Below are 16,213 nucleotides of genomic sequence, written 5' to 3' on the forward strand. Positions count from 1 at the left end.
AAGCGCTATGTACATGAATGGCGATATATATATATATATATATATATATATATATATATATATATATATATATATACACACACAGTTGCGTGAAAAAGAAAGTACACCCTCTTTGAATTCTATGGTTTTACATATCAGGACATAATAACAATCATCTGTTCCTTAGCAGGTCTAAAAATTAGGTAAATACAACCTCAGGTGAACAACAACACATGACATATTACACCATGTCATGATTTATTTAACAAAAATATTGATTATTTTGACCACTGACAGAAAATAAACATGGTGAATTGTAGAGTGGTGCCGAGTATTTTCCACACCAGTGGCTTCTCTGTTGGAGTGTTTGAAGGTACTGGGGGTAGACATTGACGTCCGCACACTAATAATGTCACTGGTCTTTAAGTGGGAGTGTGACACTATACAGTTACACATTTTTTGTGAAAGAGGCCAAATATGGTAATACAGTACAGTACCATTTTTCGGAAGGTTACATTGTTCCGTGTTGCATCACGTTGTGATGAATGGTTCATTTCTTGCAATAAAGGGTTAAAAAAAACCTCACAGTGACTAGTTGATGAAATGCTGCAGAAATTCTAACCGGCCCCAACATCTGTTTCTTCTGAAAAATTATTTGCTAAAGACATTTATCTGAGGATTATGCTGCAACTTCGGACTCTGAATAAGTGTTTGGTTATGAATTAGTCACACCAAAGTAATGGTGTGTGATTAGCATGTGCTTAGCATGTGATATCTGCATGGTCGCTAACATCCATACCTGTCTGACATACACGCACTCCTCCATCTCCCTTGAAAATGAACATGCAGAGGCATATAATGATTCAGAGTATCTCTATAAAACTTGCTATAATGTGCCTTCTGTATGGTTTGAGAAGCACTGTTCTTAAAACGTCTTATATGGTCATATGTTGTATGGTCACTATTTGCAGCATGTTGCTGTATGCAGCAGCAGCAGCAGCCCTTATAGAAAAGTACATAGGAGCAGGTTTCGCTCGGTGTATACGCTATACAAGACATTGAGATAGATAGATGTAAACATGAGCATCCTCATTGCATATTGTGGATATATGTCTGTGGTTTAAGAAATAAATGATGATAAATCTTGCAAAGTGATGTTTGCATTGTTCTGATGGATCTCAAAGCCTGGAGGAAAAGACTAAACCAATGTAAACATAAATTACTACTTAGAAATATAGCTATATACATTAAATGCTTAATTCTGTTTCCTGATCTTTATTGCTAAATTGCTAGTCGTTCTCCTAATGCACAGGTTTTTAAAGCATTAAGTAAGGCCCGTCCACAATCCCTGCGCTTCTAAAGCCATTAATAGATTGATAATGGATAACAAGTCACACACTGTGTGGCGGCCTCAGTAGTAGCTTGCAAGGAAGCCTGTGCGGTGCTTGAAAATAAGTGCTGCTAATTACTTACACGTGACTTATCTGAAATAATTTATATAAGGTTTCAAACCCTATATTAATTTGAGACTGCAGATAACTGTGACAAGTGTGGGAGACATGAGCAGGAGAAATGCGCAGTTTGGTCAGCGGCCTAATCACCGTTTATCCGTCTCCATTCACATCTATTGCATGAGATGAGTGTGCATTGATTGCAGATACCTGACAAAAACCACATGTAAAAATAAGTTTACGTCAGGGACCATTCAAGGGTGCTGTTTATTGTTTCACTTCTCGTGTATTCCCTGAGGTTCTATAAATACGTTTTCACTCCCTGCAGTAAGACATATTTAAGGCTTCGCTGTGCAGTGTGGACACTTCTGCCAGCGAAGGGTAATGTATAACAGAAACACTTGCTGGGGAAAGTAGAGATTACTGTATGTATATTCAATTTGTGAATCACAGAATGTTCTATTGGGTCCATTGAACGAGTTATGTTTCATTTGTATTTATTTTTTTTTTTTAAGCAGCCATTGTTCTGAGCTTTGCCGAATAGCTCCATTTTGCCGTTACCGATCTGTGGTGGTGGCAGCGTCACTGCTTTTATTTGCATAAAAGAATATATGAAACCGGAGCATAAGAGGGACAGTCCCAGCCATCGCACAAGGAAGTGTAGCAAGAAAGTGGTTCATTGAGGGTAAAAACCTCCAGTATTATTCAGTCTGACCTTGTTTCTCAGGCACAGGAAGTTACATGGTATCAAGAAGTATATCCAGCTGAACAAAAAGCGGATTTCTAACCTGGCCCCATGCTAAGTAGGCACCTGCATGTCTGAGCTTTGATACAAAAATTGCTAAATGGTGAACACTTACATCCATTTTATATCTATAATAATAATAATAGCATGTTCTAGCTGCTAGTTTTACATAGCACTTTACAAAGACATTTTGCAGGCACAGGTCCCTGCCCCGTGGAGCTTACAATCTATGTTTTTTGGTGCCTTTGTGTTTTTGTGAGGCACAGGGAGATAAAGTGACTTGTCATTCGCTGAACCACCGAGGGGCGTGGCCAGCGCTCCATCGCTAGTTCTGAAGACAGTTTTACCGTCCTCAGAAAAATCTGGTCGCGCCATGCGTGCCGGCCAAGGCAGCAAGCTGGCCCGACCCATTGAGGGGCGGTTCTGGTCCCTGCAGCGCATGCCATAGCTCGCTGCAGCAGGCACCGGGGATCTAGCCTTATGGTGACATTTCTGAAATTGGTGTGGTGAGATGTTTGCCTCATATTAAGGGTTAAGAAACATACAACTGTAAAAGGAAAAGTGCTAGAGAAGGAGTAGGACATGAAACCTTGTTTATAAAATGGCACCACAACACAGAAGCCAGAAGGAAATGTGGGTTATTTAGCATGAGGAAATGAGGACGCCATTTTTATTTTTATGACGCTACCCACTGGACTTGGCAAAGAATGTTACAGATTAGACCTAGAAAATGTGGTATACCAGTGCCATGCATTGTTGAATGATGTGATGGAAACGAATAGTTAGTATGAAAACATTCTATTGCACCGTGGTAAAGGAAGCACAAAGCGAACAACCAATTCAAAGACAGCTAGGTTGTCCTTCTGACAGTCAGACTGCCTGGGCTTGCACTGGCTCGTTGTAAAACTTAAAGCCGCCTGAAACCAGAAAGAGATGAGCAAAACAGAACCTCAATCACCTAAATCTTTTTCCTTTTGAGTCATGTTGAATACATCTCCGTGATTAAGCCATTCTAGAAAAAAGAAAGGGATTTGTGTGTGTTAAATGTGTGAATTGAGTATGCGTTTCCTAGTCCTACAATGTCATTTAGTTGCAATTTATAACCATTATTTTGTAAGAACACTGATACAGTACTTTACCTATTATTTTTAGAAACGAAATAATCATTTCATCATGTCTCATTTTCAGCATGGTTTCATTTTGATGCTTTCTTCTGTATCATTTGCCCAATTAAAGAGTATTAAAGTGTGGGTAATGACGTGTCAGACTGGGCTGTCTTCTGGTGAAGGAAATCAATCATTATCAGGGAACCCTGATGACATCCGTGTGAGAGGCTCAGCAGGAGGACAGGGACTGGCGGCCATGTTTAAGATCGTCGTTTGTTACAATTAAAAGCACAGCATTTTATTTCAAAATTGAACAATGATAAAGAGACTGGATGGGCCCATTAATCCCTAGAAATCTGCACCAAAGGATCCAGCGAGATGAAAAATACAGTAATATCACTTTTCATTTCACTTGTGCACCTGCAACAAGAACCTTTCCACCACCTTCTTCAGCAAATAAAAATACCACATTGTGAGCACATTCATATGTCTCAGACAGGTCTGCAGCCCGTGCCTGTCCCCATTCTCTAAGCATACAGCGTTTCCACTGCCGCTAGGCATTCTGGGAAATGACATGTAAAGGAGCTCACCTTTGACTTGTACCTATTTTATCATGGATCCCTATAAGCACGTGCCTGCCGTATTACAGCATTTTCAGCACAGCCTGGGTTAAAGAAGTGCATTACCCCTTCTGCCTAACATTGATTATTCAGTGAACAGCTTCAAATATTATTTTGGATTCTTCACTGAATTAAATTAATGGGGTTTTGTTTTGTTTTTTGAAAGGGAACATCAGCAAATCCTGGGGAAAGCCTTTAATATATAATGCAAGAAATGTGCTGTGTTACACGGCCAGTCACGTATGGCTGAGTACACGTCCTAACCCTGCACAAGAAGGGCATGACCTGATCTAAATGTAACCCATATACAGTTGGAAAGGTCCCTAAACATAATTAAGTCATCTCAGCCTGTGAACAATACACTATTTTACTTCTATTTGCAGTGGATAATGAGACAAGTCACTAAACTGACAGTGAACCCTCTATTACTTGATTGCCGAGCGTTTTATAAGATATTGTGAATATTCAATTCTTCTATCATCATGCGCCTTATCCAGCTATTACGTATTTAAGAAATGAATTTAATTTACATCTTGGGAGTCTTTTGTATGAAATCTGTCTCTGGGCATAAATCACATTAATTCAGTGGTTTGAACTGAACTGCTTGTGATTGTCGTGGCTACAAATAACGCAGGGATATTGGCAGTGTGGGCTGACAGAGAGCCCATGATATGTGCATAGAAAATAAATATCGTGCTGTGTAGAAGGATGATACATGTGTGATGCAGCGATTCCCCATCAGATCTTCAAGGCTTAGGAAGTGAATTGTTCTTTTAGTTTTTTTTCATAGATAAAGGTGACCGCTTTAATGTTCTCATTTTAAGGAATTGGTGACACTTTTGACTAGCACCCTCTCTCTCTCCACCTTTAAGACTTATCTTAAAACCCACCTCCTTAACGAAGCATATAGGTAGCTCCGTGGCTGATACTATACACCTCATACATCGACCTTGACCCCCTGCAGACGCACTTACCAGCACACCTTCCTACTGTCTCTGTACGTTCCTCCCACTTACCAATTCGATTGTAAGCTCTTTGGGGCAGGGACTCCTTTTCCTAATGTTACTTTCATGTCTGAAAGCGCTTCTTCCCATCATGTGCTGTATTATTACGTCTGTGAAGTGCTATGTAAATAAATGGTGCTATATATACATTAAATAGTGTAGAAGTTGCCTTTTTCCTGCGGTCAGGGGCTTAGCTATAGCACAGGGGCCCGAACAGGTCTAGCTACGCCACTGTATACAGTACTTGTTTTGCACTTTCCTGTTTGGGACAAACAATAAGGGACTAATCTATATACACCGCCTGTCTTTTCAGCTGAAAATCCCAAATGACTTAAACGGTCACTTCAGCGTATATAGAATAAATCCCTACGTTTTAACCCTTGACCATTGCGGTGTTATTGTTTTTCCTATTAGGTGCTAGTTCCTAACTAGAGCAGTAGGGGTTACATTCACTAATCTCCAGCAAATCAGTGCAAATAACATGACGTCACCTAAAGCTGTAAGTGCCGTTGCTCCCCCCCCCCCCTTCCCGTTTGTCCTATTCCCGAAGGGTTACGGTCACGTGATTTAAGACTTGGCATTACTCCAATCCAGGCCCAGGGAGAGGTTCGAAGTGATAACGCCCTCTTCTGAATTGGTCTCCCTCTCATGAAAATCCGCAATATTAGGGCCTGGGTTGGTGTAACTCCAAAGCGGGGAATCACTTAAATAACGTCGCATCCTGCTCCCTCGTTAACCTTTAATGGAACTTAGTGAATATGGGATGAATATGATTGAGCTTGTATTAAGCTCATTTGCATGTCATTTAACACCATGCTTTTTATGGGAGTAAATCCTGGTTTACAGTATGTCACGTTATTTGTGCTATACTTAACGGGAATGAACTAAGGTTCAAATTACATTAAAAAGGCTGATGAATCTAGCACCAAGTATTGTTCATTCCATCATATTCATTGTTTCAGCTTCTCACACTTACAGTAGGTGAATTTGCAAAGATAACAGACACGTTTAAATTGTCCAGTTAATCTTAAAACTGCGCAGAGAGGATATAATGCCCCAAAATGTTATTTTATTGCAAGCGTGCGTGCGTGCGTGTGTGCGTGTGGTGGTGTGTGTGTGTGTGTGTGTGTGTGTGTTTGGGGGGGGGGGGGAGTTAACCACTTGCAGCCAGAGCAAAGTAATATATTCTAGTCAGCTCAGACATGAACACAGTTGCATTAACCCCTCACTTACAGGGCATAGAATAGTTGACCCCGTGTGCTCAGAAACCTGGTAAATAGTTCCATCCTCGTGTTCTCGCCGGAGAGCTGCGTTCGAATCCCAGATTGTTCTCGATGCCTGGGAGAGAGACACATCGTTCCACTCTGCACTGAAGCTTTTGAGCTGTTATCCTCGATAGTAAACAACTTCTAATTGCCAGCGCTGACAGCACTCATATGTCCGCTCTCGCTGCAATGTTATTATTTCTGAAATAAACAATTGCCCATGTCTTTTAGTAACTGAAAGTCTGGCAGGTGTCATATTATAAAAACAGTGCTTAATTCTAATGTATTATTTCATTACATTGCTCAGTGGGTTTTCTCTTGTTCATGTTTTTGAAGACGGTCTCTGCGCTGAGGAAACGTCCTGTTTTTGGGTGGATTTCAGACGCATCCCTTCTTTCTGCGTCATTGGCGAGGTGCTATAATAAACAGCCGTACTGTGTTTTTCCAATAGCTTGACGCAACAGAGCAAGGTCCTTTGAATATCAGGGATCTGGGATTTTCCTCCATTCTTGCATCAAATGCATTACAGTTGTAATGTTTCATGAAAAGCATGAACGTTACAAAGCATTAGAGAGGCAGTTTCAGCCCAAAGTGAACTAAATGCAGTGCACACAAATGAAACAAAAAAAATACAGTTTATCATTGTTATATTATTTCACTTTTTATGAATTTGTAATGTTTTCTTTCATACACTGTTTGGGGTGCACCCTCTTCCAAAGGCACAATGTCACCCCCTTGTAATTGCCTTTCTTGTCCTTACGCAGTAATCGTGATACCATTTAAACCACTAAAGGTGGAGAATCGCCAGTGGATGATAAAACGGAGAAACACAGCGTTCTTATCAAAAACACAAGGCTAGTTTTCACTGGATACACAGGAGTGACACAGTATGTTTCTATATGTGAGTGATGGTGAGTGGAGTAAGACATGGGGTGTGTAAAGCCAGTCCTCAAGGGCCACCACCATGCCAGGCATTAGGGATATTCCTGCTTCAGCACAGGTGGCTCGGTCGTTGACTGAGCCACCTGTGCTGAAGCAGGGATATCCCTTAAACGCTGAACTGTTAGTGGCCCTTGAGGACTGGAGTAGGCCACCCCTGGAGTAAGAGAACAAATGACAGAGAAGTAGTGGGTAGCATAATACACGTTCCCTTTATTGGACCAACAGATAAATGAGAAGTTCAATGTTTTCTAACCTCTCTGGGTTCTTCCTCACACAGGGGTTACTGTATTGTGTTTGATGCACACACCTCTCTGATTTCCACATGTCCTAGGATTTCGCCTCTCCTCTCCACATAAATGGATCAGACCAACAAACGGCTTACATGCTGCAGATCATTAGCTGCCCTCCCTCACTATCCAAACACATAACAAACCAAGGCTCCATCACCAGGACATCCATAACACCTTGACACTTTTACTGCCACCCTGCTCTCTGCCAGAGCAATCTTCTCTTCTAAAGCATGGAGCTCATTTGTGGAGCAGTTGGAGAGAATACTAGGAGAGCAGCGCAGTGAATCCTCCCCCAAATAAGTACAAACCGTACAGCATTCTAAACCTCCTGAGGAGGCGCCTGAAACACTGAACAATTCATAAAAGCTCCTCCAGTGAAAGGGGCTTAACCCCTTAGCTACCTGAATGAACCCCTTAGCTACCAGAGAGCCCAACAATACTGTAGCGCCGACGAGTATTCTAAAACAAATCTGGGGCAATCACCAACAAGACCCGGGTACATACTGCAACATTTCTGCAGACAGACTAATGGCCCATCGGATTAACAGCGGGGGTCCCTGGCTGTCCCATTCAAACTGAATGGGACTGCCAGGGACCCTTGCTGTGTTAATCCGATGGGCCATTAGTCTCTGCAGAAATGTCACTGAAATGTTGCAGCATATACCCAGCATGTACCTGGGTCTTGTTGGTGATAGCCCCAGATTTTCCAAGGCAAGTTTTAGAATACTCGTCGGCGCACCTGTATATGGACATAGGCAATGTTCTCAATACATTATGGGAAACTTAGTGTAGGAAAATGTGCAGTTGTGTAATAACTAGAAAAATGTACAGTTTGCGAACCGGGCAAACATGTTGCGAAACTTTTCAAACCTTTTTTGTCAAGAGGTAAAAAGTGTAGGTAAAATGACCCCACGCATATTCAGGTCGCTCGACCCTTTATAAACTGCCATTTTCACTCTAATCTGCCCGAATGGTGTTAAAATGTGGCAAAATTGGCAAACATTTTGAGCGCTGTGACCTTTTTATGAAAAATTCACAAAAAAATATGAAATTTGCAAAAAGCACATTTGAAAACCTTTTCCCATTTTCTATAAAATGTTTAGTGTGTGATAATGCCTCCCAAAATCTGGTGTATTTATTTTGCATTAGCATTGCCTTATTAGAACCCATAATAAGGCAATCCAAGCCATTTTTGTTTTTCTGTCATTTTTTTTTTAATCATAGGATTGAAGCAGGAGTTCTCCAGAGATGAACCCCATTAATTTCATCTCGGGTGACCCCCTGCTTCAGCAGATACTTCCGTAGGGAGCGCCAGTAGCTGCTCCGGCTGGCAACCAGTGTTAACTTTACGGCCTCTTTTCAAGGCTACCCGGCATGTGGGCCAATAGGAAGCCGTGACGTCCCTCGGTGAAGCTTCCTATTGGCCCATGAGACACGGGTGCATACGGAGGTAAGTGTCTCTGAAAGCAACGGGTCCCCGGAGATAAAATGAATTCGGTTCAGCTGCGGAGACCCCCATGCATCAAAACTGTATTAAAAAAAGAAGTGAGAATGGCTCCTTTGAGATGTGTTTTAAACGTCTCACTGAATGTTGGTGGAGATACAACCTTCGGACCGAGCAGAATACTTTCAAGTATAAAAGCACATGATGTAATATGTGCTAAAATATAAGGGTGCATTTTGCTGTTGCTGCTCTAATCAATTTTCACACCCTAGCTGCTTCAAGCATCAAAGAAGATCCCTTCAGACTCTCACTTACAAGATTATTGATCAATCAAACGCTAACCTGCTTAGTATTATGTGAGTTTCATTTGAGAGGTCAGGGGTCGGACACCTGACAAGAAGTTATTCAACCTTGACATACTTCTCAAGTGACTGAATCGCTGTTACTAGAAGAGGAAATAATGTCTAAGGCATTAAAGAAAAAAAGAATTTATTTTCTTAGAAAGAAAAAGGCCCGTGCAGTCGTCTTTTCCGGCATTTAAACATTGTAAAGCCTCCGCTTGGAGGGAGCTATTTAAATATCTATCTATCTATCTATCTATATATATATATAGCAAATGGAAATACAACTGTATGCTCATTTGCATGTCTTAGGCAGGTCTGCAACCCCGCCTTTCACCACTATCACCCAGCACACAGCACTTCCACTGCAGCAAGGGATCCTGGGAAATGACATGCAAATGAGCACACAGTGCCACTTTTTGCTTCAAAAACCATTTTTAACATGGTTCCCTATAGACTTAAGCTTGCTGCATGGTCACAGCTTTGAGCACAGCTAGGGTTATATATATATATATATATATATATATATATATATATATATATATATATTTAATGAGGTATTGAAAATCAGTAGAAAGGTAATTTAAGTGCACCAAAAAGAATTAGGGGAAGCGATATTCATGATGTAATTATATTCTGCCAGCATTTAGAAGAAAGCCCCACATGGAAGAGAAACGTTGGCTCAATAGCATGATACTGATGATTATTTCAATCATTTAAATATAGTACAGCAACATATTGTACAGTGCGGACAACAGCATCGCAATGCGTACAAACTGGTAGAAGCAAACACAAAGGCACACACAATCGGTAAGGAAGGATTTGGTGAACGGGCTTACAATGTAAGTGGGGAAAAGTGCAAAGAGCAGAAACATTATTTGGGGGGATTTTTTGGCACTTGTTGTACGAATCCTTTTTAAAGAAGCCGCCCTGCCTGCTTGCTCTGTTTCATCTCTTCCCCTCCCCGCCTTTATTTTCTCCGAGCTGAATCACGTTAGTTTTAGCTGCGGAAGTCCCCTAGTTCCCGAGATACGCGAGGTACCAGCACTACCTATTCATCTCTGGGACCGTGGGGTGCGCCGGGCTGAAATGAATGGGTTCAGCTCCTTGAACCACCTGCTTTCCATCCATGCGGGGTGGGGGGTTGCTCTGTACCTTTAAGGTGCACAGCTGATCCTCGTGTTGATATACTTAAATGCCCCTGTTTAATATGGTGAGCTGTAGTTAACACATCATTGGCTGCAGTATTTTGCTTTCCTCTTCTCTCTATGCAGTTGCAGAGATACATAAGGTAATATAATATTGGTAGTGTAGGACCTGCTGAAATGGGTCTACTGTGACGTGGTTACAGGCGTAAAAAATTACATTGCAGGGTCATGTGTCGTCATGTTGCCATGGCAACATGTCACGTGAAATAGCGCCGGGTTACCATGGCAACACATAGACCAGGTAGGAGAAGTTACAGAGGCCTCACGCGGCTCCTGGCATTTCATTTAAATGCCTTGGGGAAGAGCGCGGGACTTCTGTAACGCCCCCCATTTTACACACCCCTGCTCTAACATACTTGTTCTCGTTTGTACAAAGGAATAAAAGGGTCACGTTTAACACCCCTCTAACGCTCTAAAGCATTAACCCCTCTGCTACCAGGCAAACCTGCAATGCATTATGTTGTGTTTCAGGCCACCTGGCAGTGATGGAGTTGGGTTGTTAGGATGAAATTTATAACAGGGTGATCCAAGAAAGATCAGAAAGGGTCCCTAGAGTACTCAGCACTCAATGCCGGAAAAAATAATAATGAACTGGACAACAGTGATCCAACAGGAAAAATTACCTGTATAGTTAGCTGTGTAGGGAATTAGTGACCCAGGTAATTTTTCCTGTCGGATCACTGTTGTCCAGTTCATTATTATTTTTTCCGGCATTGAGTGCTGAGTACTCTAGGGACCCTTTCTGATCTTTCTTGGATCACCCTGTTATAAATATGTCTATTTGTCCCTTATTAGCACCTGCCTAAATATTTACGGTATTTTTTGTGTATTAACGGATGAGCGGTCTCATCCCCTTTATAGTGTTGTTAGGATGAAAGTAAAGGAACAAGGGCAGGAGAGTGTTGGACGGAGCCTCCCTGCAAAAGTGTGTTTTTAGGGAACTTTTAAATGTGTGCATGTTAGGGCACAGTCTGAACGAGAGTTCCAGAGTTGGGGTGCAGCATGGGAGACACCAGGGAGGTGGGAGTTAGGGACGTGGCGAGATGTACTGCACATCACTCATGGGCAGAGCCGGAAGACAGCGTGTGGGAGACACCTTGGAAATGAGGTCAGATATGTAGAGGGATGCGGTGTTCTGCATAACTTTGCAGGTGAGCACAAGTGTCTTGATTTGATGCTGTAGGGTTTGGGCAGCCAGCGCGATGATTTGCGTAGAGGGGGAGCAGAGAGAGCGCGGTCGGTGACTGAGGTTCATGATCCTGGCAGCAGCATTTAGAATGGATTTATGTACGTGATTTGACTCTAATGTATCATTTGTTTTTGTCTTTGCAGAAATCAACCTGCAATGCTGATGCTGATGACTTAAGACAACTTCAGACAGAGACTGTCGCAAAGCACAAAAACAAACTCAGAAGGAAGCAAGAAAAACACAAAAGAATCACTTCTCCAACAAGGACCTTTATTTCTTTTCCACTAGTTTTTCTGTTCTACAATGGAACCAAGCATTTTATTCAATTTATCTTCAGGTAACAATGTGGAAGCATATTCTTAAACACGGGGACACAAGTCAGCGCCAGAAGGACTGAGAAATGGCCTTGGGAACAAAAAAACCTCCTGAATTTGGACTTACAGTATACAGAGCGTTTTTAAGCAGGGTTCCTGCAAACAGAAACTTACAGAGGCAGACTGGCCACTCTCCTACAATGTCCAATAATATTTACCTAATTTACGGCAAAACAATAAAACCAGCAAGTAGAAAGGAAAGAGCAAAGATTAATGTGGGTGTTCCCTATATATATATAGACAAAATAACAACTCTCTATAAACTATATATAGTGTACGATGGAATATCTATCAAATCTAATATAAAGTGCTAATAAGACATGCCATATTATATACTATTATTTATATGTATACACACACACACATATATACACACACACACACACATATATATACATATATGTGTGTGTGGTGTGTGTGTGTGTGTATATACACTATATCTAATTTACAGCATTTATTTGCTTTATTTGCTCTGGTAATTGTTAGTGAATACACATTTATTTCTACTTGACGTTTTAATTGTTGGGATAAAAGTACAGTAGTATATATTATGTTTGCGGTTAAGTAACCAGTCTGCCTTTACATTTCTTTTTGTATGTGAATTTTCCTACGACTCGAGCACCTCCCAGATGTTTAACCCTGTGTTTGTTTCGATCGCCTAATATTTGGGTGCTGCTTTCTACCTTATTCCCACTGTCCTAGTATAGTACAAAATAGCCGGCAATGGCAATAATGTAACCCTTTCATTGCTAGTGGCCTGCAACACTGCAAAGCAATTATCTATCCTCCCCCTTGATTTTAAAATATACTTTTTTTTTTTGTTGTTAACCTGGATTTTAAGGAAACCTTAATTTGCACCATATTATTTTGATAGCTCAGCGCTGACCTTGTCCTGACCTTGTCCAGGGCGGAGCTGTGTCACCCGTTTGGTAACGTCACTGGAAGACTGGTTGGTACCTCTTCCCTTCCTCTTTTGGACGAGCGGCATTTTTATGCCTCTGAACAAACAGTTGCTAAATTATTTATAAAGGATCATTTTTAATTAAACACCATTCCTTCCGCCTACCTAGGCGTTTAGCAGCGATTTCCCTGTGTGTGCAGCAGAAGGCGCCTGCTATGTATTAATCTGCAATCCGTGGGTTGTCCCCTAGTGTTCCATAAAACGTCTTGTCCTGGGGTTTCTGCTTCAGCATATTGCAGGTCAGGGCCCATATTCACCGAGAGGTGCTACCTTCCAGTCCCACAATAAACCTTACAGCCCAGCCCAGCCCATTCCATTAAATAGGCCAGTGGTGTCTTCTGGTGGTAGGGGTCTTGTGGAATAGCATTGCTTAGTAACTATGGGCCTTTCAATGTATGGAGAAAAATGCACTGAAGTCCTACTGCAAAAGGAACAACGTTCTAATGAACCCAGAATCATGTGCAGCGCTACTGTATATTACCGTGCAATATTCTCTTGATTGATAATTATTTATTTTTATTGGTTACACAACGGACAGCGCAATTGTCAAAGTTTACAAGCTGAAGATGGAAGAGAACGATGTGATTACTAGATGAAAGGAGATGAAAGAATCCGTGAATACGCCCTAGCACTATACATTACAACTACGATCCATCTATGTATATCATTGTAACCCCTTCACTGCCAGAATGATTGCAGTGCGGAGTGAAGGGATTATCGAGTCCCGCGAGATAAGTGGAACTTTTTATGGCATCTGAACTATTTCAGTAAAACTGATCCTGACCCCAAACTGCAGGCTTAGACTAGGACTTTGTAGTGGTTTTTTTTCTCACTAATTCCCACTCCCTCCTGACACGAAACCCACTGGTAACAGGCCCCTGGGAGCAGAATGCTTGTGCATTGGACGCCGGGCTCGCGATTCTGCAATTCAGAGGCTTCAAAAACTACTTTTTACTCACCCACTTATTTCAAAAAGCAAACGAAGAGGCGACATTCCTCCTTAACGCCAAAACAAAGGCAATTTAATGTTTGGTGGGTTTTTTTTAACATGATTTACAGGGCAACATGGGTAACAGTTTGAACATGCTCTGATTAAACAACAGAAACCATACGTAACCAACAACAAGAAAGAGATATTGTCCCTTCACAGTATTCCCCATTTCCCATTAGTACTTAACATTTTTCACTATGTTGTGACTGCTATTATTTCATTTAACACTAGTTAATCTGTATCAGAGGTATATATAAACCCTCTAGATGATCGGATTGGAACTCTTCCAGCGCTGGCAGTTTCCTAGCTGCGCACACTCTGTGTGTGTTTTGATCCTAACGGCGGGCTCCCTGCTATTTGGAGAGCCTGCCAACTCGTTCTTGGATCAGCCTCTCGCTCAGCTCCCACAAGGCTGCTGCCGTCTCCTCTCTCTGGGCCTCCTGTGACGGCAGGCAGCGGCAGCAGTTGTTGAAGTACATCCCTCCTAGCCCCTCCAGCTCCGGAGAGACGGCACAGTAGACAGATGTGGCAGCTCCTTGTTGCTAGAATAGAAAAGAAATGTATCAATTTCATGCTATGGTGTTAAATATACAGGCGCATTGAACATTAGTGCAGTTTTAGCCGCAGTGGCTCTGGAGAGACTTTGATGCATGAACCTAAAACCAAATAATACAACCTGTTTTGCATAGGGACAAGAAAAATCTTTTTCATTGGCTGCAATATGAGGATCTTGTCTTCCTTACTCTGAATCTGCAATAACTGTGTAGAACAGGGCTCTTTCACTGGTGGTCTGGGGCCCCATGTATGGCCCGTGAAGACCTGTGTATTTTCCAACTTGTTTGTAGTTGCTCGGGCAGCTAAGTGCAATTTTTCTCACTAAAATGATCTTGTAAGCTAAGGTAATATAAATATATATGGTACAGATGTAATAAATGCTAGCACATTTTCTAAGTAATAATTAAGTATTTAAATGTATCCAAAATTACATTCTAATAACCTTGTGGCCCTTCTACTCCTACTTTTTTTTTTCTCCGGATCTGGCCCCCTTAGAAAATTAGTTGAAGAGCCCAGGTGTAGAAGCTCAAACACTGATATGAACACTCGGCCTCCCACAAGTATCTATAGATGCACATCACACGTTTACTGGTCTGCTGCTTCCGGTAGCTTCAAGGCCACATATCTGTAGGGTCGCCAGGTGTCCGGTATTGAACCGGACTGTCCTGTATTTGGATACTCTGTCCAGTAAAAAATGAGAGGTACTGTAATACTGGACATGTACGTGTCCGGTATTTTCCTCCCTGGACATAGTGACCTGACGCACCTTTCACCATTGAGTCCAGTATTTTTGGAGAAGCCACCTGGCAACCCTACACATCTGATGCCAATCTGTTAACATGAATGGTCCAATCAGAACTGGGAAGTTGTTTGAGGTGAGGGACAAGGAAAGAAAATGATGAGCCCGCGATTTGCAAAATGCCAGTATGAAACACAGATTACATAGTTACATAGTCACACAGTTACATAGTTGATGAGGTTGAAAAAAAGACATGCGTCCATCAAGTTCAACATATGCTAAATTTAGACAGCAAATACTTTATCCTATATCCGTACTTACAGTATAGTGATCCAGAGGAAGGCAAACACAAAACCCCAGTGAAATATCATCCAATGATATCTCATAAGGGGAAAAATAAATTCCTTCTCGACTCCAAATATTGGCAATCAGATTACTCCCTGGATCAACATCCTTCCAATGTTTACTTATTTGGTATATCCCTGTATACCTTCCCTTTCTAAAAAGATGTCCCACCTTTTTTTGAACATATCCATTGTATCTGCTATCACAGTCTCCATGAGTATTGAATTCCACATTGTAACTGCCCTTACTGTAAAGAACCCTTCCCTTTGTTGCTGGTGAAATCACCTTACAAATTGTGAAAAGAAATGGTTCAAACCAAAGGCTACTGCTTTGGCCAATGAGAGGGATGACTAGGGCTAAAGAAAACGCTTGTCTAACAAAATAAGCAAAGAATGGTGGGGAGCTGGGTTGGTCCTTTCTTCCATGTAGTAACAAAGGAGGGAGAGTGAGTAAGTGATATGATACCCATTATTGGTTTGAAGCCATGCGTCCTAAATACATGTTTATTATATATTGCTATATGTACAGTATACACAACAAAGATATATATATATATATATATATATATATATATATATATATATATATATATATATATATATATATACACAGTGTATATATATAATAGTCTAGCATTCGAGAACTTAATATCAACACACAAACT

The 16,213-nt window shown here is 41.4% G+C and overlaps 1 protein-coding gene and 1 long non-coding RNA gene across 4 annotated transcripts in view; one reads left to right on the plus strand and one right to left on the minus strand.

The window, feature by feature from the left end:
* The window catches only part of LOC142469953 (uncharacterized), a 33,319-nt gene extending 20,988 nt beyond the window's left edge, over window positions 1-12,331 (plus strand). Inside the window, exon 2 of the long non-coding RNA XR_012789133.1 lies at window positions 11,728-12,331. This is a non-coding gene — a long non-coding RNA (uncharacterized LOC142469953). The remainder of the gene's footprint in view (window positions 1-11,727) is intronic.
* Window positions 12,332-13,912: 1,581 nt separating this feature from the next.
* The window catches only part of WWOX (WW domain containing oxidoreductase), a 549,395-nt gene continuing 547,094 nt past the window's right edge, over window positions 13,913-16,213 (minus strand). For all 3 annotated transcript variants that reach the window (XM_075576745.1, XM_075576743.1, XM_075576744.1), the window contains one exon: window positions 13,913-14,452. In XM_075576745.1, the coding sequence (XP_075432860.1) occupies window positions 14,264-14,452 (189 nt within the window). In that variant the 3' untranslated portion in view covers window positions 13,913-14,263. The remainder of the gene's footprint in view (window positions 14,453-16,213) is intronic.

Source organism: Ascaphus truei, chromosome 19 (assembly GCF_040206685.1).
Source record: "Ascaphus truei isolate aAscTru1 chromosome 19, aAscTru1.hap1, whole genome shotgun sequence".
Classification (NCBI taxonomy): domain Eukaryota; kingdom Metazoa; phylum Chordata; class Amphibia; order Anura; family Ascaphidae; genus Ascaphus; species Ascaphus truei.